Source organism: Mya arenaria, chromosome 13 (assembly GCF_026914265.1).
Source record: "Mya arenaria isolate MELC-2E11 chromosome 13, ASM2691426v1".
NCBI lineage: Eukaryota > Metazoa > Mollusca > Bivalvia > Myida > Myidae > Mya > Mya arenaria.
Window position 1 is genome coordinate 53,130,042 of NC_069134.1, and position 26,363 is coordinate 53,156,404.

The window sequence follows — 26,363 nt, forward strand, 5'->3', positions numbered from 1 at the left end:
CCCGGTGCTGTAGAATGCCAATGCGGGTGTATTGGCGGTGAAATCCGGAATAAAAAAAATGAAGGGTGGGTGAGCGGGGGCGGCAGACCAGGGTGCAATGCGCTGGCTCGGTCGAAATGCTGCGCGTAAACTGCTCCGGGCACTATCCCCAGTGCTGTAGAATGCCAATGCGGGTGTATTGGCGGGTGAAATCCGGAATAAAAAAAAATGAAGGGTGGGGTGAGCGGGGGCGGCAGACAGACCAGGGTTGCAATGCGCTGCTCGGTCGAAATGCTGCGCGTAAACTGCTCCGGGCACTATCCCCGGTGCTGTAGAATGCCAATGCTGGGTGTATTGGCGGTGAAATCCGGAATAAAAAAAATTGAAGGGTGGGGTGAGCGGGGGCGGCAGACCAGGGTGCAATGCGCTGCTCGGTCGAAATGCTGCGCGTAAACTGCTCCGGGCACTATCCCCAGTGCTGTAGAATGCCAATGCGGGTGTATTGGCGGTGAAATCCGGAATAAAAAAAAATTGAAGGGTGGGGTGAGCGGGGGCGGCAGACCAGGGTGCAATGCGCTGCTCGGTCGAAATGCTGCGCGTAAACTGCTCCGGGCACTATCCCCAGGTGCTGTAGAATGCCAATGCGGGTGTATTGGCGGTGAAATCCGGAATAAAAAAAATTGAAGGGTGGGGTGAGCGGGGGCGGCAGACCAGGGTGCAATGCGCTGCTCGGTCGAAATGCTGCGCGTAAACTGCTCCGGGCACTATCCCCAGGTGCTGTAGAATGCCAATGCGGGTGTATTGGCGGTGAAATCCGGAATAAAAAAAATTGAAGGGTGGGGTGAGCGGGGGCGGCAGACCAGGGTGCAATGCGCTGCTCGGTCGAAATGCTGCGCGTAAACTGCTCCGGGCACTATCCCCAGTGCTGTAGAATGCCAATGCGGGTGTATTGGCGGTGAAATCCGGAATAAAAAAAATTGAAGGGTGGGGTGAGCGGGGGCGGCAGACCAGGGTGCAATGCGCTGCTCGGTCGAAATGCTGCGCGTAAACTGCTCCGGGCACTATCCCCAGTGCTGTAGAATGCCAATGCGGGTGTATTGGCGGTGAAATCCGGAATAAAAAAAATTGAAGGGTGGGGTGAGCGGGGGCGGCAGACCAGGGTGCAATGCGCTGCTCGGTCGAAATGCTGCGCGTAAACTGCTCCGGGCACTATCCCCAGTGCTGTAGAATGCCAATGCGGGTGTATTGGCGGTGAAATCCGGAATAAAAAAAATTGAAGGGTGGGGTGAGCGGGGGCGGCAGACCAGGGTGCAATGCGCTGCTCGGTCGAAATGCTGCGCGTAAACTGCTCCGGGCACTATCCCCGGTGCTGTAGAATGCCAATGCGGGTGTATTGGCGGTGAAATCCGGAATAAAAAAAATGAAGGGTGGGGTGAGCGGGGGCGGCAGACCAGGGTGCAATGCGCTGCTCGGTCGAAATGCTGCGCGTAAACTGCTCCGGGCACTATCCCCGGTGCTGTAGAATGCCAATGCGGGTGTATTGGCGGTGAAATCCGGAATAAAAAAAATTGAAGGGTGGGGTGAGCGGGGGCGGCAGACCAGGGTGCAATGCGCTGCTCGGTCGAAATGCTGCGCGTAAACTGCTCCGGGCACTATCCCCAGTGCTGTAGAATGCCAATGCGGGTGTATTGGCGGTGAAATCCGGAATAAAAAAAAATGAAGGGTGGGGTGAGCGGGGGCGGCAGACCAGGGTGCAATGCGCTGCTCGGTCGAAATGCTGCGCGTAAACTGCTCCGGGCACTATCCCCGGTGCTGTAGAATGCCAATGCGGGTGTATTGGCGGTGAAATCCGGAATAAAAAAAATTGAAGGGTGGGGTGAGCGGGGGCGGCAGACCAGGGTGCAATGCGCTGCTCGGTCGAAATGCTGCGCGTAAACTGCTCCGGGCACTATCCCCAGTGCTGTAGAATGCCAATGCGGGTGTATTGGCGGTGAAATCCGGAATAAAAAAAATTGAAGGGTGGGGTGAGCGGGGGCGGCAGACCAGGGTGCAATGCGCTGCTCGGTCGAAATGCTGCGCGTAAACTGCTCCGGGCACTATCCCCGGTGCTGTAGAATGCCAATGCGGGTGTATTGGCGGTGAAATCCGGAATAAAAAAAATTGAAGGGTGGGGTGAGCGGGGGCGGCAGACCAGGGTGCAATGCGCTGCTCGGTCGAAATGCTGCGCGTAAACTGCTCCGGGCACTATCCCCAGTGCTGTAGAATGCCAATGCGGGTGTATTGGCGGTGTATTTTTAAGCACTTTGGATAGTTAAATCAGTAGTTAGTTATCCATGAATTATTTTATTTTTGTCTTCGGAAGACGGCAAACAACAGGTTTTCAACTTAGCCGCAGATACGAAATTTGTTGCGTGTCCAAAATATATCGAATAAAGCACACAATAATGTAAAGATCTAGTTGAAAAGTGATCTTTAGACTTAAAAATTACCATCGTATCAATTTAAGAGACAGCTTATGGCCAAACAGATTTGTATTGTTTTCTATTTAAAAATTTGCAATCCCCAATTCGAAACGTATTTACCTCTCATTTTATGTGCTATATAATGACTAGTATGTATTGCGCAGACTGTTGACTGCTACCGAAGTTCGTTGTATTAAATTCGATAAATCAACATTAAGTACATTTAATATTTTTTACTTTAAATGAGCACAATCCGTCTTAAAAATTTACAGACAAAGTCTTAAAGATGACAAGTTAAACATAAGAGATAAGCAAGAACTAACGGCACTTAGTTGAAAGATCAAGTCCGGGCGAAACGTTTGGAATGAATAAAATGCAAGAAAAAAACTAAAAATTGGAGCTAGTGTAGCAAGGCTAATGTTCTCGATGGTAAGTGACTCCCTCTCCTATCCTTGACTTAAAATCCTCAAAATTAACAGATTTATACATTTTCTGGCAGTAAATATCAATAGGTTTGCCAATTTTAACACAGAAGTCGCATTGTTGATGTCGTAGTAAACTCTTACACGAGAGTAAGGCCGTTAATTCATGGTTTTATCTGTCCTTAACTTTTAAACTAGAAGAATAGTTCCTTCCCTTGTCATAAAATAAGTGGTTATTTATAAGATTTATTCTGGATATGCAATTTGACGGTTATTTTCATTTACAGACGAGGTTAATTCTTATAAACTTGGACTTACAATTGAGTAATCCACCCGAATCTTAAAGTAAGTGTTCAAGAATATAAAAAACAACAAACATATCATATTTACCATACCGTCTAGTTCGGAAGTTGAATGAGGAACATCGTTTTAGTAAGAACGAGATAAACCAAGGTGTATACAAATTTCAGTTGTCATAGACTTATGGGGAAAATAAAGATAAAATAAATATATTAATTCCACACGTTATGAAACAAAATAGTAGCATAAACTATGAACTGTTTACCATTGATTTTTTTAGCATCTAACTGTTAAGATGCACTATAACTCCCAAATAAGAGTTTCCATATTTAATAAAATTGTTGTAATTTACCCATAAGGATGAATAAATGTCGAAATCAATGGTTCTTATGAAGGATACCGCGTTTAATTTGAAAGAAAGGTGCAGAAAACATGGTATTTCTACCTTATGAGACCTTAGATGATCACAGTAGATCTTTTAGCATTCACTAATCATTTAATATTTATGCGTTTTCAGTGTTTAAATACACGGTTATAAACTTGTTATCAGTAATCAATATGTTCCATAAATGCATGACTTAGTAAGTAGTTGAAGGTTTATCACCCAAAATTTATGTTTGTTATACATATATGTATGCATTGATTTTGAATAAGAGTGCCACTTTATAATTTATGTTTCCAATTAATATTCGATTGCAACAAGATACGATCTCATTTAGTCCTGCAAAATAATGCTTAGAAAATGAATGCATTACCGAAATCGTTGTGGGAGTGTCTAAATCAGTCATTTGGTTCGAGTAGCCCGACCCTAACTACAAAATAGGCGCCGACCCTACCGTTTAAAAAACCCTTTGGTGAAAAGAAATTTATAAAGAATATTTGTTTGGAGATTATCTTTTTGTACAATACTCTTTTAATCCGACGAATTTCTTTCGATATTTTATTGAAGCAGCAACCACTAAATAGTACGGATTCGCTACTGCCCGTTCGCTAATTGGGCGTCAGAGCTGCTCGAACATTTCGGCAACCCACATCATGTAAAAAGTAACTTATGAGTTTACATTTTAGGTTTGTGTCATTATTTATGTTATAACATAACTACTTACCATTTACATACATGTATGTTTGAAAATAGTTTGTTATTGACAATAAGCTACATACAATCATGCTTAAACTTTATGTTATCCTATGTATTCCAATCGTCGTCCATGCAATATCTGAAAGAAACTTCAGTGGACCACAACACGTACCCTAGATCACAATATGTCCTGATTGTTTAACTAAAGAAATATTATTTTAATACCAAACTGGGGTAAATGAACTTATTCCCACCAGTATCAAATGGCAATGAGGTAAGGTTTAAGCTAATGTTCGAACAATTTAGAATTGGTGTTACATCATTGAAATCAATTTTGGCTCATTAATTCATGTTTCCATACTGAAATGGTCGTAAATCTTATGGTGTATAGATGCTGTTGTCTCTGAACAAATGCCATCTTAGTTAACGATTCTATTGGAACGCCTGATTGTTCTACGGGTAGATAGCGGCTTGTCAGCAGACCGTGGTAATCGATTTATAACATGTTTATTTCAGATTTTAGTACATGTTTAATCTTGTGGTCAGCAATGTTATTCATGGGCTTTCAAAGAATTAAGATTATGGTGTGGTCAATTTTATCGCGTATGGAAAAACTAGTTATCAAGTGTAGTTTATTGGTATTTGTTTCGCGTCAACAAACTACAACAAACGATGCTGTTGTCAAGTTGCGCTTGATTCAAATTTGATTAATTAATACACACGAATAAGTGAACACAAGTAATATGGATAAAATGTTTTTTCGGATATAATCTTTATTTAAAGTAGTTTTTTTTTTAAAATGAGGATTTTAGCAACCGTTGTGATTTTAGTGGTGCCGTTAATTTTCACGAATTGGGTGGAATGCGGACGCGAACATGTTGTACCAGAAGCCCGCGGGCGCGAAAAGGGGGACCAGGAAGCACGTGCAATGGAGAAAGATGCACGGCGGGCCCGCTCTAGCCGCCCGAAGGTCTACTCGCGGACGGTGGTCTTACATTATGAGGGAACAGTGGAGGACGTGGCGGAGGTTGGGGATAGTATCGGACTTCAGTTTATTCGACCTGTGAGTAATATTACAACAAACGATGAGAAGTGGTCATATTATTACTACTGTTGATGCTCTACCATAACACCATAACTGTTAATGATGTTGTTCATGCTGCTGCTGCTGCTGCTACTGCTACTGCTACTGCTACTGCTACTGCTACTGCTACTGCTACTGCTACTACTACTACTACTACTACTACATCTTCTACCAATCATCACCACCACCACCACTACCACCACCACCACCACTGCTAGTAATAATACTAACATCAATGACCTCATTTTGAGACATGTTTTACGGAAAGAAAAGCTTGTTAAGTTAGAAATATGTCTGCTCCAGATTAAAATGTCTGTCATTGTGAACACGAATAATATTAAGGTTTAAATACTTGTCTATATCATAAAATAACATCTGCACTGGAAGTTTAACGGATACACTTGTGATCTGCTTTGTTTCTCACACCTTTGAAACAAGTGTTTCAGCTGCACTTGTTTATATTGAAATATATAAGCACATCGTAAAATATTGCACGCTCCAAAGTTAACAACAGTATTTTTAACAACTTAACTAAGTCATGAGAAATCGTTCCCCATTGTAATAACTGTCCGAAAATTGTGACACTACGTTGAATTATAAATTAAAAATATAAAAGTATAAAATGACCGCGCTAAATAGCGACGTTTTATATTTCAAGCGCAGTAAATTGGAGGAGGAACATTGAGATAAAAAACGTTGGTGAATTATACGTTGCCTTTATTTGGGAAATTTGGGAAATCATTTTTTAAAGATTCTTTTTTCCTCCTTTGAAAAAGAGAAAACATAGCATAACATACATATACATAAACATAAATATAATAATAAGTGAGGTCGAATATGTACATGTACACATGGACCATTGTTGTACCTGTACATGTATAACTATATTACCCGTGATAGGACAATAGAAATGGGACTTTAATGTCTATAAGTAAATATATATATAAGTAAAAACATACATGTATGTTCAAGCACTTATGACGTAATAATACTACATCGATTCAAGAGAAATAATTGCGCTTAATACTTACCATATTGAATTATTATTGTATACAGTAACGCATGTATAAACACAGTGTCATTGTGATGGCCAACTGGACTTAATGCGCTTAAGGACTACAATACGATTGAATTATTCAGACTTGCGTTCATACATTAATCCCTAAATTTGTCATCGGTCATAGAAAATAATCGGTCCTCTATTTCGATTAATTATCGGTTATGTAATCGTCATTAAAGGGTCTTAACAAAATATATCCTTAATTGGTTAAATAATGGGAAGCTTGATTAAATGTTAATAAGTTTACGTAACTTAGACAATGCATCATTCAAGGAAGTATTATTCAAATTTAGTGATAAGTTTCAAAGTTATCAACCGAATACAAAATACATGTAAGCCATATTGTTGTTTTACTATATGTTTTATTATATAAGCGAAAACAGCCGGTAGCCGGACAAACGGACAAAACATTCCATGGTTTGATTAACTAATTAACTTGTGTTCTTCTTCAGGTCATTAAGCATTACTACGAGTTTAAAATCCCGAACATTCCGGACCAGTCTTCCACTCCTATAGAGATAGATATCAAAGAATTGAAAAGAAAACATAAGAAGGTAAGCACACATTTAAGGCTATCGCTCATGTTTTAGGATCTAAAATTAATTTTCCCGGTTATGCATCTTAAACCACTTATTTTTTCATTATTTTACTCGATAATATCGGATCTGCAGAAAAAAACAACAGCAGTTATAGCATAAAAAAGATGTATTTTGGTTATAGTGGGGTGCTGTAAAGTCAAGAAAAAAACTAGGTAGTCGACGTTGGTGTGATGGATATTCTTTGCGCTTAACAATACATTGATAACGTCACGTGATAATGCCAATCAACCAATCACGCAACAACAAAGTCGTAATTAAGTGCAAAACTGCGTTGTTTACGCTAATGAAAATGGTGGTCTTCAAATACGATATTTTAACAAATATCAACACTTGCTGAAGGGGTCCAGATTTTGATATCTTAGTTTAACTCTTCGAATGATTTGCAATACTTTATTTCGTCATACAAATAAAGTGTATTTTACAACAAAAAACATGACCGACGACCTTTAAATTAACAGCTAGAAGTAGATTCGACTAAGAATCGCTTTGCAATATTTAATTACTACTTGTATTCTCTATACGGATCTTAAAATGGGTTACCTTGGTAAGTTGAGTTGTTTTTCATATGCAGTCAAACCCGGTTGGCTCGAACTCCCAGGGACCGGCGAAAATACCTCGAGCCTCGGGGAGTACGAGTAAAGCGGGAATGCTTAAATTTAGTATAAAGAAATCGGTATTTAACATCCAGTGCAAGCCAACGACGAAATTAAACCAAGCGAAATCGAGCCAAGGAGGTTCGACCGTAATGATTTTTCAAAAATTACCGCCTTGTTTTTTTCAGCTGATCAGTATTGAACAAGAAGAGGTTAGATTTATGCAAAAGAGGTCAAAGGTCAACAGGAAGAGGACAGAGAGCAATGACAACCGGTCAAGGGTCAGGAACAAGAGGTCGATAACCATTAACGACCCAGAATGGTCGAATCAATGGAACTTTGTGAGTCAAAGATTTGAGTGTTTTTTAATTTTATCAATTTGATCATGAAAAATATAAGTATCTTCCATGACCGAGAGTGTAATATAGGGTTATCCCGACCAGAGCGTAGGGTGTTTTGCGGAAACGAGGTTTACCGAGTTTCCGCCAAACACCATGCGCGAGGGTTGGGATGAACCTATCTAACACGAGCGGCTATGGAAGATGCTTTTTCTCCCATCTCAGTTAACAAAATTAAGTAAAAATGGACTTTTTACTGGTCAGGAACACTTTTGTGCATAATAAAAATAAATGCGTATGGATATGTGATCATTCGTGGTTGTCATGGATATGCGCGCAGTGATTCAGATTATGTTAAAAGTCAAATCGGTCTTTAAATAGTTCTGAAGCATTATTTCTTAAAAGGAGTGTGAAACCTGTTTCATGGTGACATTTGAAGCGAGAAATAATTAATAAGCATTCTAAATATTGCCACAAGATAAGGTTTCCATGATGCTTCAGACGAATGTCTTCTACAAGGGATGTAATAACAATGTGATTACTATTAAAAAGGAGTTCCATACGGGTGTTTTATCTTTGCCCGTTGTTAAGATAAGAATTTATAGCATGGTTAAATTTTTGGATCTACTTATCTGAGGTGAGAGAAAAAAACTAACAAAGAAAGGCATTTATCTACTCCAGTGATTAATTTTATGGCTTTAGCTAAATAGTTATGGAAGAGTACTTACTGGCGCCTCTCCTTACAGGCCTAGTTTAAGCCTTTTATAAGCGACCCCCCCCCCCCAAAAAAAAAAAATCACAAAAAAAAACAACAACAACAAAAAACAAACAATTTATTGATATTAATCTACTTGCCTTGATCCCTCTTATCAGATCTCCGATCTGAGTATCCTGCTGTGCAGTTTTAGAAGTTTAATTATAGGAATTGACCCTAAATGGCCCTAAGCCAATAAACGAATACACAAGAAATTGGCACCTACTGTGACACCAGTGAAATTAAAAGGAGATGCACAGCAGGTGATTATCATGCCGAAAAGTCCTTAAACTAGGCTTCTAAAATCGTCCAAGTTTTATTTCAATGTATGTTAATTAATAAAACACGCCTGAAATGCACAATTTAGGACTAGAAATGAGTACCCCCTTCTCCCCCTGCCAACGAAAGTAAGAGGTTTACGGCCCCTCTATCGTCAACTCCTGGATCCGCCCCTGGTGATTCGCCCTATACTTGTTGTGTATCACCCTTCTTCGTTCATAGAATAAAAGAAAATTGATTAGAACTGAATATGAATATAAATTCATACATAACATATTTGGCAGTTGAAACCTTATATTATTTCAATTAAACATAATTGCTAACACTTTGTGTAAGATTCAGAATGTTCAAGTTCTCACAGCCCGATACAATGTGCTATTTTCACCCTTGGCACCCTGTCCCTTTAAAGCTGCACTCTCACACATTGAATGTTTTGACAACTTTTTTAATTTTTTTTTGTCATGGAACGAGCCAATTTGTGTGAAAATGCATGTACACCATTCATATAAGACTGCTGACAAAAATAATCACAGACTTCTCTTTTAAAGTTCAAAAATTGATGTTTTATGCATTTTTCTTAAACCGTTAGTAACGCCATAAGCCATAAAAGATTAGTTTTTGAACTGAAATATGAAAATCTGCGATCTAACATTTTGACAGCAGTCTTTTACCACTGGTTTGCAGACATTTACGCAAGCATTTTGCTCATTCGATGAGCAAAATGTTGTAAAAACGGCAAATCTGTGAGAGTGCAGCTTTAATGCAGAACCCTAGGCTGATATTCAATATTGGTCTTAATTGGATTTAAGAAAGATATAGCTAAACGGATTACTTATTATTAATTACTGACCAATAGAGTATTCCATTTATTTAAAATTAATCAACGAGCGTACAAAATATGTCGTCACCAATCGTATTGAAGTTTTCGCCTAAACTAATCAGTAAAGCTCTTAACGTGTTTTGTTTATACCAAACTAGTTTCAGTTTGGTTTAATTTAATTATATTTTATGGTATGAGAACATATTTGACAACGTCAATATCAATACAAATTCAACACAGTATTTAGACCGACATTATAAAATCAAGCATGCAAAGGGATTGGGCCACGAGTTATGCCAGCATCAGTTACGGCCCTCTCCCGAAACGTCACATTCTATACCAAGCAAAGGTGTTTTATGAGCGAATAAAAACAACAATAAGAGTAATATATAATGTATATTGCATTGTTTAAGTGGAAAAAAAACATGATACAGTAGAAGTTGTAGAGAAAGACAGTTTGGGTTTCAATGGTTTCGGCGGTTTGGAAACCTGTTTCAAAAGTTTTGCTAGAAGTAACAAATGCATGGTTGTGTTGTTACCTTTAACAACATGATTGAGCTTCTGCGTGTAACCATTATTTTTTATTTACCTCAAAACAATGATACCGCAGATGGTCGTTTGCCTGTTTAAAATAAATGTTTCGATATAGAAATTACGCATTTTGATTGGTTGGAAAGATGAGCAACATCAAAACAAGTGTTTCGATTGGATAAAGAGCTAAACATATACGAAATAACGCGTTTAAGTTTGTTTAAAAATGTTTGTGTCGTTGTTTGACCAAAGACTGTCAGATTTAAAACCATATTAATACATTTTAGTATTTGAAAATGGAATGTTTTAGGGTGAAAACTGATGCTGATTCTTTAAAAAAACAATTTTAATAACAACTGATTATATTTATACTTAATATTTAATCCACATTTTACACAGAACGGCCAGACACCGAGCATGTACGTGTACGAGAGCTGGGACAAAGGATATACCGGAAATGACGTCACTATCGCCATTGTGGATGACGGCATAGATACATCGCATTCGGATCTCAGCTACGTAATATGGCTTCACCGTTAGGGGAGCGGTACTTTTATAGTTTTCAAATACTACTTAAGTTTGGTTTTAACAATTTCTTAAAACACTTTGATGAAGCATTTGTCGACATTTTCGCCAGCTTTAATTGGCGCATGCGCGTGCGTGTGATGTTATATATGTAGTCAACATTATCAGGGTTGTTCCAGGATTCGACTCCCAGGGGGTGCACTTTTGGCATTCGGAACACCTCGGCCATTTTTCACAAACCTCGGATGTGTTTGGCGGTTAAAAATGTCAGAAATCTTTACGTTTAACTACGCTGCAAGAAGAACGCGTAGTAATTTCAATTGAGCAGTTAAACGTAATGACTATACTCATGGGAATCTTAATTATTAATGCAATAACACACTTTACCAGCAATCAATACAGAGTAAGTAATAAATAAAAACCTTAAAACAATACAATTTATTAATACTATTATTTAAATGTTTACAAACTACTTCTACTGATACATCCGAGATTGTTTTCTATGGAAAATGGCCGATGAGTTCCGCTTGCACTTTGGTGTCGTTGCTTATGATGTTTGCTTTCCACATGCATCTAAAAATCATATTCAAAATTTAATGTGATATGGAGGGCATCGATATAAAAGAGTTTACGAAACACGGCTCCAAGACGTGGACTTGCATTTGTACGTGCAGCTGCTACAAATGTTATAGAAGGCTGGATTATACTCTCATATTAATAATGGACCGATCATTCAGAACTTCGCTAATGTATCAATTTTGTTAACGTTAACGTTGTTTACTTTCAAATATTCATTGCCCTGGAAGTTTTTACGGATACAATTATGCTCTGTGGTGGTCTTCAATATGCAACTTTATTTAATAATAGGGTCATACATCATTGATTTCCTTCACTCTATTGGTCAGTTATTAACAACATGCAATCCGATTAGCTACATCGTTATTAGATCCAGTTAAGACCAATATTGAATACCAGTCCTTATGTATGCCTACCAAGATTTGAGACGATTGTTAAAGCTGTACTTGTGATAATATTTCACAGTTTAAAGTTAACAACGATGTTGTTGATCGCGGTGTTAAGTTTAAGTTCTGAACAATCGGTCCTATATCGCATTAATCATTTTTTTCGAGATATCGTACCAGTTTTTGCCGAACGTGTAGTGAATGTGCACATATCTTGATGACGTAGTGCGCAACAAGCAGCTTACACCTACCGGTATATGTATTCGGAACTCCTCGGCCATTTTTTTTATCGAGAACAACCTCGTATATTGTATTATCACTAAAAGAAGGGATTAAATGTTTGAATAATAGTATTCATTAATTGCAGTGTTTTAACATGTATGCTGTATATCTAAGTTTAAACTGGTTGCCAATAAATTGAATTATTGCATAAATAATTAAGATTACCAAGAGTAAGGTCATTAAGTTATACTGTTAAATTGATATTACTACGCGATCTACTTGGAGCGTAGTTGAATGTAAATATTTCTGACATTGTAATCCGTCCATATACATCTGAGGTTGTTTTCTTTGGAAAATGGCCAAGTTGTTCCGAATGTCTGTATATGAAATGCTTCCCAACCTCTGTATTACCAGCCAATATGTTTGAGTGGCACGAGTCAAGTCGTAGTCTACAACCAATGCAGTAAAACTTTCTACCTCCCTAATATTACAGGACGCGTCCCTGAGTTACGACTACGCTTATGACGTTATGGATCCGGCCCACGTGGATGCATCGGACGGGTAAGACCTCGGTTTCAATTTATACGTGTTTTTTTCTAGGATCTCATAGCCCAATTGTCATTATGCTCGTGCGGATTCCTTTGTTCTAATCTTTTGAGTGAATTCAAACTTATTCGGTACGTTTTTCTTTAAGTCGTTTTTCCTTCTCTTTCAAAATCAATACATACACATGTATAACAAACATAAATTTTGACTCACAAACCTTTAACTTCTTAATAAATAATGCATTTATGGCAATTATTAATTTACTGGTAACAAGGTTGTAGCCATGTTTTTAATAGAAGAAAGCGCAGAAATATTGAATGGTTGGTGAATGCTAAAAGATTTACTGTGGTCTACTATGGTCTCATAAGATAGAAATCCCGTGTATTGTGCTCATTTCTTTCAAATTAAATTTGGTGTCTTTTATAAGAACCATTGTTTGGGGCATTTATTCATCCTCTTTTGGAATATTAAAATAATATTATTAATTATGTAAAATCTTATTTGGAAGTAAGAGTGCATCTTTAACTTAAAGATTTATATTGCTACTATATTTAAACTTTTCTTATTTTCATATGCGCTTAATTTTTTGCGCGATAAATTGCAACTGGGAGGCTATTCCAGAAACAGATGTTTAATCCCACATGGGGGCCGGTATTTACGCGTCCATTTTGGATTTTAATATAAATTGAACATTTGTTCTCTTATTTTCCAGACACGGTACAAACTGCGCGGGCGTGGCTGCAGCCTTGAAGAATTCGGTGTGTGTAATAGGCGTAGCGTATAACGCTAAAATTGCAGGTAGGTACCGGCAGGCCTTTTTCTGTTCATTTTGGGAAAAAGACCCTAAACATTTTGGGAAAATTTGCATCGCGAAATATGACATTTTGAGAAAAAAAACCATCGCTTAACATGACAATTTGGAAATATTTTAATTAAAAAACAAGCTTTTCTGTACCCTGCAAATGAGGTCGGTCTGTCTGTCTGTCCGTCTGTATGCTGTCTATCTGCTGTATATTCTGTTTGTCTTTTTGTCTTTCTCGTCCATCCGTTCGTCCATCCGTCCGTCTGTCTGCCTATATGAATTATGGATATAAAACATAAGAAATATCAACATTCATGACTTATTTTTCAATTCAAGCCGTAAGATTACTTGACTCTTACATCGGGGCAACCTCGAGTACGGAAGCGCTCGCCCTAACCCACAAACTCGACTACGTGGATATTTATAGTAACAGCTGGGGCCCGTCAGACGATGGAGAAGATATCTCGCCACTTTCAGATGTCTTAGAAGAGGCGTTAAAAACTGGTGTCACTGATGTAAGTGAACTATTACAATACAGAGAAAACAGCAGCCAATAGAAGCAGTGTGTGTATACCACGTGATAATTTACGTCATATATGCTACGTCGGAAGGCAAAAATTTGTTTTAAATGAAGACTTAAATCAAACATAACTTTTCATTAACAAAACCATTTTAAATGAAACAAAGGGCAGTCTATGCCGCTTAAAGAGCCCCGCATTTGTTTTATTTCCGACATTTTATGAGGTCATTAGTTTCCTTAAACACTTCGACAAACATGTTTCCAAAATAATGTTTTGACAGTGCTGCGTAAGAAGGCCATGTTATGAAAAAGTTTGTCGAAGTGTATTTAGAAACTAAACTCGCAATCAAATTCTGGTAAACGACCGAAGGCAGGGCTCCTAAAGCGGAGTAGACTGCGCTATGATTCATTTAAAATGGTGAAGAAATAGTGAAGTTATCTTTGTTTAAAGTCTTTTATCAAATCAAAATATTGCCTTCCGACGTAGCATTTATGACGCAATTTATCACGTGGTATACATACACTGATAACGTTTGTGTAGTTATCTGTAGCAGGGTGAATATCGCGTGATTTAAAGGGGTTCTCACATAGGTCACCACGGGTCACAACCGATGTAAACATACAAGTACGTGACGTTAATTTCTAAATTACTTTTTTGACGAAAATTATATGAAGATATTTTTTAGCCTTTTAAAAACTATGCTACTCTCTGCTTCTACCACGTGTGAAATATTTAAGATTTGCTCGTATTTTAATTATGCAATCCTTGGCCAAAATTTCAGATTTGCATCGTTCTACAAAATTCCGTAAAGTTGAAATTTTAGCCAAATATTGCACAATTAAATTATGAGCAAATCGAAAATATTTTATATTAAACATATTTGACCCCTGTATGTCACGTGATTCCTCACCCTGTTAAAGAGAAAAAAGAAGTACCAAGACCGGTCATCTATTGTTACACTTTCGGCTACGATAAACAACCCCTTGCACTACTTAAAATCTTTTTTTACATCCATACTTTATGAAACAGACATTAGAATTCAATACATCTCTTCATTTTTATATTCGTCTACGCCCTTTCAACTAGACAATATTACATGCACTATTTTATTCAAAAATCATGACCCAAACATAGGCACTATTTTGTGCGTAGTAAAATCCGGACAGATAACTGTGGTCTTGGGCAAGTAATATGTATTTGGAATTTTACATTGACATGTGCAAGGTGCCGTTTTTCTCCCACCTCAGATAAGTAGATCCAAACATTTAACCATGCTAGAATTTCTATTCTCCCACCTCAGATTATTAGAGCCATTAATTTAATCTTGCTAGAAATTCTTATCTTGCCCACGGGCGAAAATAAAATGCCCGTAAGGAACTTCTTTTAATGGTCACCACATTTTAATTACCTCCCTTGTTCAAGACTGTCGTCTGTAGCGCATCATGGAAACCTTGTCTTGTGGCAATATTTAGAACGCTATTTAATTATTTCTCGCTTCAAATGTCACCATAAAACCGTTTTCACGCACCTTTCAAGAAATAATGCTTCACTCTTCTTAGAACTATTTAAAGACCGATCAGACCATTTACATACTCTGAATCACTGCGCGAATATCCATGACAACCACGAATTATCGCATATCCGTACGCAATTATTATCACTAAGCACAAAAGAGTTCCAGCAAGAAATACGTTTTTACTTAATTTTGTTTAACTTAGGTGGGAGAAAAAGCATCTACCATAGCCGCTCGTGTAAGATTTGTTCATCCCGACCCTCGCGCAGGTTTTGCGGAAACTCGGTAAACCTCGTTTCCGCAAAACAACCTACGCTCGGATCGGGATGAACCTCTCTTATACTCTCGGTCATGGAAGAAACTTATAATCTTCACCTCCCTTATCATGACGCTCGGTTATCTTTGTAGGGTCGGTCAGGCAAGGGCGCCATTTATGTTTGGGCTTCCGGAAATGGCGGGGAGAACGAAGACGATTGCAACGCAGACGGTTACGCGAGCAGTATTTATACGATCGGTATTAACGCAGTCTCTCAGACCGGGGCGCCCACGTACTACGCCGAGTGGTGTACTTCCGCCATGGCCGGAACGTACAGCGGAGACGATCCTTACCCGGACATAGTAGGTTACGTTTTAGAATTTGCCATAAATACAGTCGAAACCCGTTCGCTCGAAATCGACGGAGTCGTCGAGAAAAATTTGAGTGAACGAAAATTCGAGCCAAGCAAAACACATTGTACAAGATATCTTGACATTAGGCCTCTTCTTCCTATATTTTGTACATCATGAAGAAGACAATAAAGTCATAACTAAAATTACATCTCGAAACATTATGTAACTAAAGCTAAAAGGTCGGGCCCTCGCGTCCTCGAGCTGACCTCCAATTGGTTCTTTTTCACCTGAGGATTGCTTTGTTATCGAATACACTAAAACTTCCGGAAAATTGTTCTAGAAAATGTTTTGATTTTCTCCTAAATCTATGTGAAACTTTAAGTAAAGAAAATTTGGAAAACAGTTACAAGAATTTAAAAGTATTAATAAGTCAAACAGTGTTTGTTACAGTTAATATATGCTTAGTCATAGAACGAAATACATAGAAAACTACAGGGAAAAGCTCAGTAGTGAAAAAAAAGATAAAAGATAAAAACCCTGTTGGGAGGCCCAACGAAATGACCCAAAATCTTTAATTCATAAACAATGTGCTTCAGTATACGACGGGACCCAACGACGACTGCGTGAGTGATTTTTCCGGGACTTCTGCCGCCTGCCCTCTGGCTGCCGGGATATTTGCGTTGACGCTCGAGGCAAAGTATGCGTGTATACAGTTGGCACGTTTTTTAACAATATATTTATGCACAAGTCAATTGCAGCCACGGCCCCCCAGGTCCGGGGGTATATCGGGGATACCCGGGGAAATTGGCCGTGTTTTTACTTTCTAGGTGGCCCCCAGTGCCGGGTGAATGCGGTGGTTTTGTCTTGCGCAAAAAACAGCCGGGAATGGGCCTTACCTAGGGTCCCTGGGAGCGGGGGCATTTGGCGGAGATTTAACCAATAAATCGTCCTCGCAGGGCGGGGTTCTTACCCGGGCTTGGCTGGACCGAAAGTCAAAGTCCCCACTATTTTGCCGGACCTGAGGGGGCCTTGGTTACAATTGACTGGTGCATTAGTAATAGTTTTTTTATTATTATATATAATACATCTGCATTTTCACTATGCTCCGATCTCGTGATACCTACGTCATGCAGTTTATGACACGTGCTACTATGGGACAATGTCTGGCAAATGCAGTAATCAGAGAATACCAAATAAACAATAAAACATAAACATTATATTAAAACACACAAAATGTTAACCTATGGTTAAACTTGAGTTTTGGCTCAAGACTTTTGTAATAGACCAGAAAATACAACAGAGTCCATTTGAATTTTAAAATCATACTCGAGAGTTCCAGAATTCAATACAAATCAGTTTTTTTAAAACATACCTGGAATAGTTGTTGGTTTTTCAAACTAGTTTCATGTCTATTCAGAAGTAAGAATGTGTGATGATTTGGATATATTAACAATTTACAAACTTTAAAATACGGATATGGAAGGGAAATCTCCAATGAACTGGAAAACTTCTGGCAGTTCTGACTTAAACCTAATTGGAACTATATTACATACTAATTCTATATATAACGAAGAACAATCTAGTACAGGGGAGAGAACCCAGATACAATAAATAATTAAATCAATGCAGTTTTCCCTTCTGAAAATAAGTTTGTTAAATGGACTACTCGTACCCAGTAGAATTGCTGGTTAGATGGAAGAACATATATCCTTTACATTGCCAATCAATTTATACATCAGATTTTGCAAAAATATATTGACGTTCATACTCTAACGCCTTAGTATTTAAAGATTGGTCATTTTCCTCAGCATGGCCATGTATTTATGTGCAAGTCGAAAAATAATCCACTCTTGTTTTTTTTTCAGTCCGGACCTAACATGGCGAGATATGCATCACTTGATTGTAGAAACGGCCAATAATACCGGGTTACACTCGAACGCTTCCGTCTACACTAATGCTGCTGGAAAAGAAGGTAAGTAAAGCTCGTATCAATTGACCATTAATGTTGAGTACCAATGTTACGTGGTTTACTCGAAAACGCGTCTTTTAATACTAACTTTGCTGTAAAATGACTGATTTAAGTATCCATATAAGGTAAGGTCTGTGTACTCGCGAAAGCATCTTTCTACGCGCTAAGGTTCATTCATATACTGCTGATGTCAATTTATCATAAATATCCATCTAAAAAACGTCGTGTAAAGCTGTTGTCAAATGGCCGTAAACGTTGTCTTTAGGCAAATTCCATTCAGACATTCGACAAAAATGAAATAGAGGATAATTATGTATTCGTTTTAGTGTAAGATCGTTTTTATTTAACAAGTGTCATAGAAAAAGAAAGACATAATTTGTATATATTTTTTGTATCCCTTCGCTTCGTAGGCGTCTGTCACATACAGTTTTAATCGCCGATGTCGTCACGGATCCACCACTTTTTCACTCAACCAATACTTCAACTATATATAGCAACATGTTCACATGTCAAACTTATTTAATCGTCATGCTTCAGTGAGTTATTATTTTGGTTTCGGACTGCTGGATGCGGAGGCTATGGTGGACGCAGCACCCTCATGGCTGACTGTGCCTGACGTTCTCTCCTGTTACGAGTTTTCCACTAATACAGGGTACGGACAAATTAATTAAGGTACGGACAAAATCGTACCCAAATATTACTACGCTTCTACCATGGCTTAAAGGGGATTGGGCTACAATTTGAAATGTAAAAAAATATCAAATTGTTGCTTCACTGTTTAAAGTAGTGAAATATTATTTTTATTTCATTTATAAATCTATATAAATCTTTGTAATATATAAAATGAAACAATTTTGATAAATGATAATATTTTTAGTAAGATCTCATTGTAAATATTTTACACATGTCATGAAAGCCCATTTCACCCATAGCTGTTTAAGACGAAACAGTTAACTACAAGGGGTGTTATTCAATATTAGTCTTACTTGGATATCAGAACGATGTAGCTAATCGGAGTACATGTTATAAATAGCGGGCCCATACAGTGAATGCAATCACTGATGTATGACCGTAAGATTGACTTAAGTTGTATATTGAATACCATCCCTGGTCCGAATCGAAATGTTATCATCGCGGTTGTGATGGTAGATAGAAATGTGGGTTATATTTCAATATTTCCATTTTTTTTTTCTTAAACAGTCGAACCCCGTTGGCTCGAACTCCCAGGGACCGGCGAATATACCTCAAGCCTCAGGAAATACGAGCTATGCGTGAATGCTTTCTTTCAGCAGAAAAACATCGGTCCTTTACATCCAGTTCGAGGCAACGAAGGAAATCGAGCCAAGCGATTTTGAGCCAACGGGGTTCGACTGTATAAGTATATTAACATGTTTCGTTTACCACTAATCGTTTCCAGGTCTGACACGGAAGCTATTACAGACACAGCTCTCGATGACGGCGTGCCAGGTGGCCTACATTGAACACGTGACCGTGAAGGTTCGCTACACACCGGAATGGCGCGGGAATGTACAATTGGGACTTTACTCTCCGGGAGGGACGGAGGTGACTTTATTCAGGTGCACCTGCAGCTTGGTTTTTGCTGTGCCTTTCATTAATGGTCAAAGATTTACATCTTTAAGATTTTATTGGTCTACATTATACTATTTAAACTACCCGATAACTGGGTACAGCCACTGTTTATTTTTACCGCTTCACTGATTAAATCGATAACGACTAGCTGCTGATTTACTGAATTAAATATTTTGGCAAACTTGAGAATCAAAATATGATATTGACCACTTATTTATAATCAGTACCGTTTTATTACCGTCAGTTCTACTTCTTGACATGACATCTTAAAAGAATTAATGCCCCTTGGTTACAAAATCGGACGAATAATGTAATGCGTATTGAAATAGTGCGATTTAAAAGTCCACGTTTTAAGATTGCAAAGTTAATATCTTTAACAAATTTTAGTGAGGAATCGAAGGAATAGATAGTTATAGATAATTCACAGAAATGTAGATGGAAATGTGTTGACTAAAATACTCTGCCTTAAATAACGAACTTCAAATAGTCAAAACTTCTTAGCCAAAATCGGGTTTAGTTTGATTAACTTACACAAACAATAAACTTGCAATGATTTATCAGTTTATATTACAAAACTAGCTAATTGTATAAAAATATTCACTTTACCTACTCTTAGGTAATGACAGGCACTCATCAGCTACAGTCTGGCGACACTCAAGATAAAAAATCGGGTTCGATCGTTATTGCCTTTGAACTGAATGGAAAACAAGTAAAATCCCGCATGTCGCGTCTACAGCCTTTCAACGCTTAAAGCGCTTTGATTTTAATAGCTGCTCTCTCTCTCTCTCTCATTTTCATTTTGGCATTGTCAAAATGTCATTATATGTCGGCGTCTATGCAAGATATTCACTTGAAATTTAGTACACATAATAACCATGACAATTCGGACATATATACCAAATCACGAAACTCTTATTGAAATGCGTTTGAATTCTTCTCATTGAGAGTATTAAACTGAAAAATGTATTTTAGTCTGGTTTAAAAGGGGTTGCGCTCATGTGTATGTAAAATGCACTATCTGTATGACGAAATGCAGTGTGACAATTCATTTGGGGTGTTATAATTAAGATACTGAAGGCTGGAACCCTTCGAAAAAGTTTGACATATATTCAAATACTGTTTTTGAAGTCCACGATTTGTATAGCGTTAGTAAATCGGCTCAACAAAAGTCTTAAAAGTTAATTTATCCATATGTTTGTTTATGAGTCCTTGTGGGCGTGATGTTTTGTTGTCAGTTTTCTAATTTGTCCTTGACTGTACCAGCGTGGGTTCACACCCCACAAAAACCGAATATAGTTTTATACTTTAAGTGTATTTTTTTCTGCAATTTCCGTTTCAAAGAGTACACAAGTGATTGACTACATTATACAATCGAACCCCTTTGACTCGATCTCACAGTGGCTGGCGAAAATACCTCGAGCCTCGGAAAAGTCGAGCCAAGCGTGAATTCATACATTCAATAGTAAATAATCGGTCCGATACATCCAGTTCGAGCCAACGAGACAATCGAGCCAAGCGAGCCAACGGGGTTCGACTGTAGTTAACTTTTAAGCGTGAATTATTTGAAACTGTGACATTTTACTTGAATATAAACAACGGTTATTGTCTCAAATCGTGTTAGAAATTGTGCAGAACACAATTGTAACCATTATACTTCAAGAATAACAAAGATTTGAAAGTTAACAACGATGACGTTAATGACAGGTTGTTACTGTTAACAAAGTTGGAATATACCCAATGTCAGTTACGCAAGTATACAAAAGTCATAAAATTTTAATCATGTATTTTTTAGCGCGCGGTACTGGGACTATGCGGAGGAGGAGACGAACCACCAGTTTATGACCGTCCACCTGTGGGGGGAAGATCCGGTAGGGGACTGGACTTTAGCCCTTAACGCCACATATAACGCTGGTTGTAAGTCTGCAAGCCTTATAATAAAGTAATCCGAAGAGTATGGAAATCGGTTTAGGACATGTCTATATCTTAAAGAAAGTTGCCAATTGCTACTTTGTTGTCAGTCTTTGTTTGCAAATTGCTATTTTAGTTTCTGTTCGTTTTAATGATATTAAGATAATGGAATTTTTACTTTTTAACTAGGGTTTCGATTTCATTTCCAAACAAATAGGGAACAGTGTGTGTATACCATGTGATAAATTACGTCCTAAATGCTACGTCGGAAGGCAACATTTTTCCTAAAATAAAGATTTAAATCAAAGACAACTTTTTATTACCTACACCAATTTAAATAAAACAAAGGGCAGTCTATGCCGCTTACAGAGGTTTGATAAGGCGATTAGTTTCGTCAAACACTTCGACAAACCTTTTTCCAAAATATTGTTTTGACAGTGCTCCGTCAAAAGGCCGTATTGTGAAAAGGTTTGTCGAAGTGTTTAAGAAAACTAAACTCTCAATCAAACTCTGGTAAAAGACCGAAGGCGGGCCTCCGTAAGCGGTGTAGACTGCGCTATATTTCATTTGAAAAGATGAAGAGATAGTGAAGTTATCTTTGTTTAAAGTCATAATCCGAAGCAAAATATTGCCTTCCGACGTAGCATTTATGACGCAATATATCACGTGGTATACACACCTTATGACGTTATCAAACTCCGGTAATAAAACGAAGGCGGGGCTCTTAAAGTGCATTCTTGTTTCAATTAAAATGGTTTTGTAAAAGAAAAAATATATTTGATTTAAGTCTTCATTTTAAGCAAAATGTTGCCTTCTGGTGTAGCATATATGACGTAATTTATCACGTGGTATACACACACTGTTACAGTGAATGATCATTTTTTTACTTCCTTTTAACATCTGTTTATAACATAACATAACATAACATAACGTTTATTCAGCATTAAATGACATATAATCTATAGCCAAAATGCAAAACATATTAAATAAATCATATGAAACGATCATATTAACGAGCAACCTTGCAAAGAATACTTCAACACATATTTTGCCAATGGCCAACACAGCAAAAGTTCATTACACTTTTATCATCAGATAGCAAGAAACTGTGCAAAGTGTTTGTTAATTTTGGTTTCACGCATTTTTGTTACGATCGAAAACTTAATAATGTGAAGATAATTTTTTATACTAAATAATCTACTTCTCTATTGACCATGTATTTGCTCTTCACGATGTTTTGTACATGATTTATGTCATATGTTATGTCTCATGGATATGAATATTGTAACATTTAATGTTGAATAAATGATATGTATGTATGAAATCGTATTTCAGGGAACATGAAACTGTATTCCTGGCAGCTGACTGTGTACGGCACCGTCACAGACCCGACCGCAGGAGCACCAAGTGGTATGACCTAATTAATGCTAATCGCGTGCTGTAGCCACTTATAAATAACTGGTTAACTTCTTGTTTGGTAAAATATTACCAAAACTGTTTGTTGATAGGTCAATATTAATTTAAAAAATACTATTAGCAAATCAAAATGATTTAAACATGCAAACTAGCCTCAAGAATTGTAACCTCGCCCCCTCCCAGGTCCGGGGAATAGCGGGGACTTTGACTTTCGGTTTAGCCATTACCCCGGGTAAAATCCCCACCCTGCGTGAACGAACTGCTGGTAAAATCCCCGCCAAGTGCCCTCGCACCCCAGGGACCATAGGTTAGGCCGATTCCTCGCTGTTTTTGGCGCGAGGACAAAACCACCGCATTCACCCGGCACTGCGGGGCCACCTGGAAGGTAAAAACACGGCCCATTTCCCCGGCTATCCCCGATATACCCCCGGACCTGGGGGCGTGGTTACAATTGACTGGTGCATAATGACCCCTTGTTGAGTTCTGCTCATTTTTCGACTTATGAAATATGAAAAACACAGCAACTAAGATGTGGTTCAAACACCATCAGTGTTTTAACGAAATGGTACAAGCGCTAGCTACTCGGTACCTAATAATTTTGTCAGATTTTCGCTGTCTCTTAAATCGACCTAACACACATAGGTGCCTTGTATTAAATAATCGACTTAACTCTTATGGTCATACATCATTGAATTCCTTCACTTTAAAGGTCCGTTACTTATATTGAGTAATCCGATTAGCTACATCGTTCTTAGATTCATTGAATACCAATTTGAATTAAAAATGTCTTTATTGAAACTATTGCTCCCTTAATTTTCAGCCGGGTCGCTAGGTGGCGCATGTAATGGCACTGTATCCTGTTCCGGTTACTCGAAAGCTGCGTGCTCAAATCCGGACAACGTCTGCGTTAGCTGCTCGACAGGCTACCATATTTACAGCTCATATTGTTACCAAGGTAATTTCTAAAATTGTTCACAATTTCTTTTCGCTCTTTATGTCTTCATGTCTTCTTCAGAGCTGTTTATGCTATCTAACACCCAGATGTCAACAATTCAAAAGAAAGACTCTGATTGGCTGACGGACAGGTCGTCAGAATGTGACTCTCTATGGTTCGTCGTGAGATCTTTAAGCAGAACGTATATCTGGATATCTTGGGTTTTAATCAAATTGGTTTGAAGTGATATTTTTTTCTGTGCAATATCATACCATGTCATACTATCGTAAAACGAGTTTCAGCATCTGATACATTACAGCACATTATCAGTGTTCAATAGACAACAATAATATGAATGAGAGGTTTATTGCTGTTCTCTCACAGATTGAACCTTTTGACAACTTTTTAATTGTTTTGTCTTGAAACGAGCCTATTTTTGCGAAAATGCATGGATATTTAAGTTCAAATATTGATGTTTTATGCATTTTTCTTAAACCGTTAGTAACGGTTTAAGCCATAAAACATTAATTTTCGAACGGAAATATGAGAATCTGCGATCTGATTTTTTTGTCAGCAATCTTATAGCATTGGTTTGCAGATATTTACGCAAAAATGCTCTTTCGAAGACAAAAAATAAAAAAAAAGTTGTAAAAAAGGTACATCTGTGAGAGTGCAGCTTTAAAACATAATTATACTTTTATTTACTAAAATGAATTTTACAAAATTTTGATGTAAATATCATACGCCTATATCTTGATAGACGGACGGCTTAACGGCTACTGTGACGACAGCACCCCGTGCCGCTCCTTTTCCGGTGACCTAGAATGTGTGGAGGGCAGGTGTGGGGAGACGTCAGGTATTTACGTTCGATTTATATGATACATGTTTAAAACTGTTGATCTTAACACTAAAATCAAAAGTATTAATAGGAAACGTATTTAACTATAGACAATTTATTAGATTTGTATTCTAGTTTAGTTTTGAATATGGACAATAAGTTCTTAGTTTAGGCTTTCCAAAACCGTAAATGGTTGACATTATGCTGCATACTGGTATCCATCTTTAGCTCATGAATAAGTAGTGCGGCAATATTACGTTAATGATATATCATATCGATTCATTATATGTCTATCGATTTTGCTTTCCTCAACAATTTCGACTGGGGAAAATGACCGTTCTCTTGGTGTGCCTGGTTTAGCCATAAGATAGCCAGTTAACAACTAAAACAGTCGAAACTATCAATTCTCTACACCTGAAGTAAGCCCCTTTCTTTTCTTGCAGAAGATGACAATACATTGCTGATAGTAGGGATAGTCTTAGGCGTTGTTGCTGTTGTTATCATCGTCGTTGTCATATCGATAGCCGTCTACATGAAGGTCAAGGCCGCCAAAGCGTCTGCCTCAGTGGCGCCAGAATTTTCAGTTCCTCCAGGTTAGTTCAATAAGCAGTTTTTTAAGCCAAACTTATTGCCATTCAATAGCATATGTGACGCAATCTGTGAAAACTCGGCCACAAGTTAAAGTAACTTAACGCAAGAAATCATCCTTCGTCAACGAGCTGGCTTTTTAAGCGTGACAGTGGATTTATTTTCACTGCAAGTTATCTACAGACAAGACATCTAAAAAAGCCAATGTTACGCTGTTAAAAGAAGTGGATTTCTTGCGGTATGTCATTCCGCCTGTTGCCTGGATTTCGCAGATTACGGCACATATATGCAAGTGGTTAAATCTTTAGCTTTGATCATTATATTAAAGGTGTAACTCGCTCATGTTTTTGTAAAATGCACTTGTTTTGGTTTGACGAAATCAAGTGTGGCAAATCATTGAGACTGTTAAAAGTAAGATACCAAAAGCTGGAACCCTTCAGCAAATGATTATATTTGCTCAAATATTGTCTTTGATGACCACAATTTCATTAGCGTTTATAACGCTTATGGTCACTTACGGCGTTGTTGTTGCGTGATTGGTTGATTGACATGTGCACATGATGTTATCAATGTATTGTTAAAATGTTAAAATATCCAACATATTTGCATAAGTCCCGGTGCCCTAGCGGAGAAGGCGTCGGTTTTCTAATTTTCTTGACTTGTTGATCCAAAGACATTAGCCAGTCCCGTTACCAAAATAATTATTGATTGTTTGTTTGATATACCCACTAGCAATAGCTATAAATAAACAAATTGTTTTTACCCAGTGGATAATGTATCGAATTTGAAATTGTAACGTACCATTTTTTTTGGTATTGCAATGCTTTTATTGAAGGGCGTTTATATAAATGCTAACTTATCACTGAGAGAACAAAATCTTTTATTTGTATTTGTATAAAACAAATAAATAAAAGTGTTACTTTGCAATACATTTATAACATGCATGCATGTCTATGAGTGTGTATTTTCATTAGTAGAATAATAATAAAAAAGGATTAAATAATCGTACTTCAATGTTAGATGTAGTTTACAATTCAGAAAGTTAAAGAAAAAATATGTTAATGTTATGTTTCTTTTCCTCAGCAGACACGAACGCTTACACAAACCCCGCTTACAGCTAG

At 37.8% G+C, this 26,363-nt stretch overlaps 1 protein-coding gene across 1 annotated transcript; it reads left to right on the forward strand.

Moving 5' to 3' along the window:
- The first annotated feature begins 5,040 nt into the window (after window positions 1–5,040).
- Window positions 5,041–26,363, forward strand: LOC128215364 (furin-like). Its single transcript, XM_052922053.1, has 17 exons — window positions 5,041–5,304; window positions 6,838–6,939; window positions 7,766–7,918; window positions 10,699–10,818; window positions 12,502–12,569; window positions 13,267–13,352; window positions 13,693–13,871; window positions 15,799–16,008; window positions 16,596–16,696; window positions 17,865–17,971; window positions 18,506–18,620; window positions 21,351–21,472; window positions 22,802–22,876; window positions 23,703–23,837; window positions 24,577–24,672; window positions 25,098–25,247; window positions 26,326–26,363. The coding sequence occupies exons 1-17, from the start codon at window positions 5,041–5,043 to the stop codon at window positions 26,361–26,363; spliced, it is 2,121 nt and encodes a 706-aa protein (XP_052778013.1).

Bases quoted from the DNA above. Each gene is read 5' to 3' on its own strand.
- LOC128215364 (XM_052922053.1), top strand. From the start codon at position 5,041: ATGAGGATTTTAGCAACCGTTGTGATTTTAGTGGTGCCGTTAATTTTC. The intron at 7,919-10,698 runs GTGAGTCAAAGA...CATTTTACACAG, and splicing joins GGTCGAATCAATGGAACTTT to AACGGCCAGACACCGAGCAT. The intron at 13,872-15,798 runs GTAAGTGAACTA...TTATCTTTGTAG, and splicing joins TAAAAACTGGTGTCACTGAT to GGTCGGTCAGGCAAGGGCGC.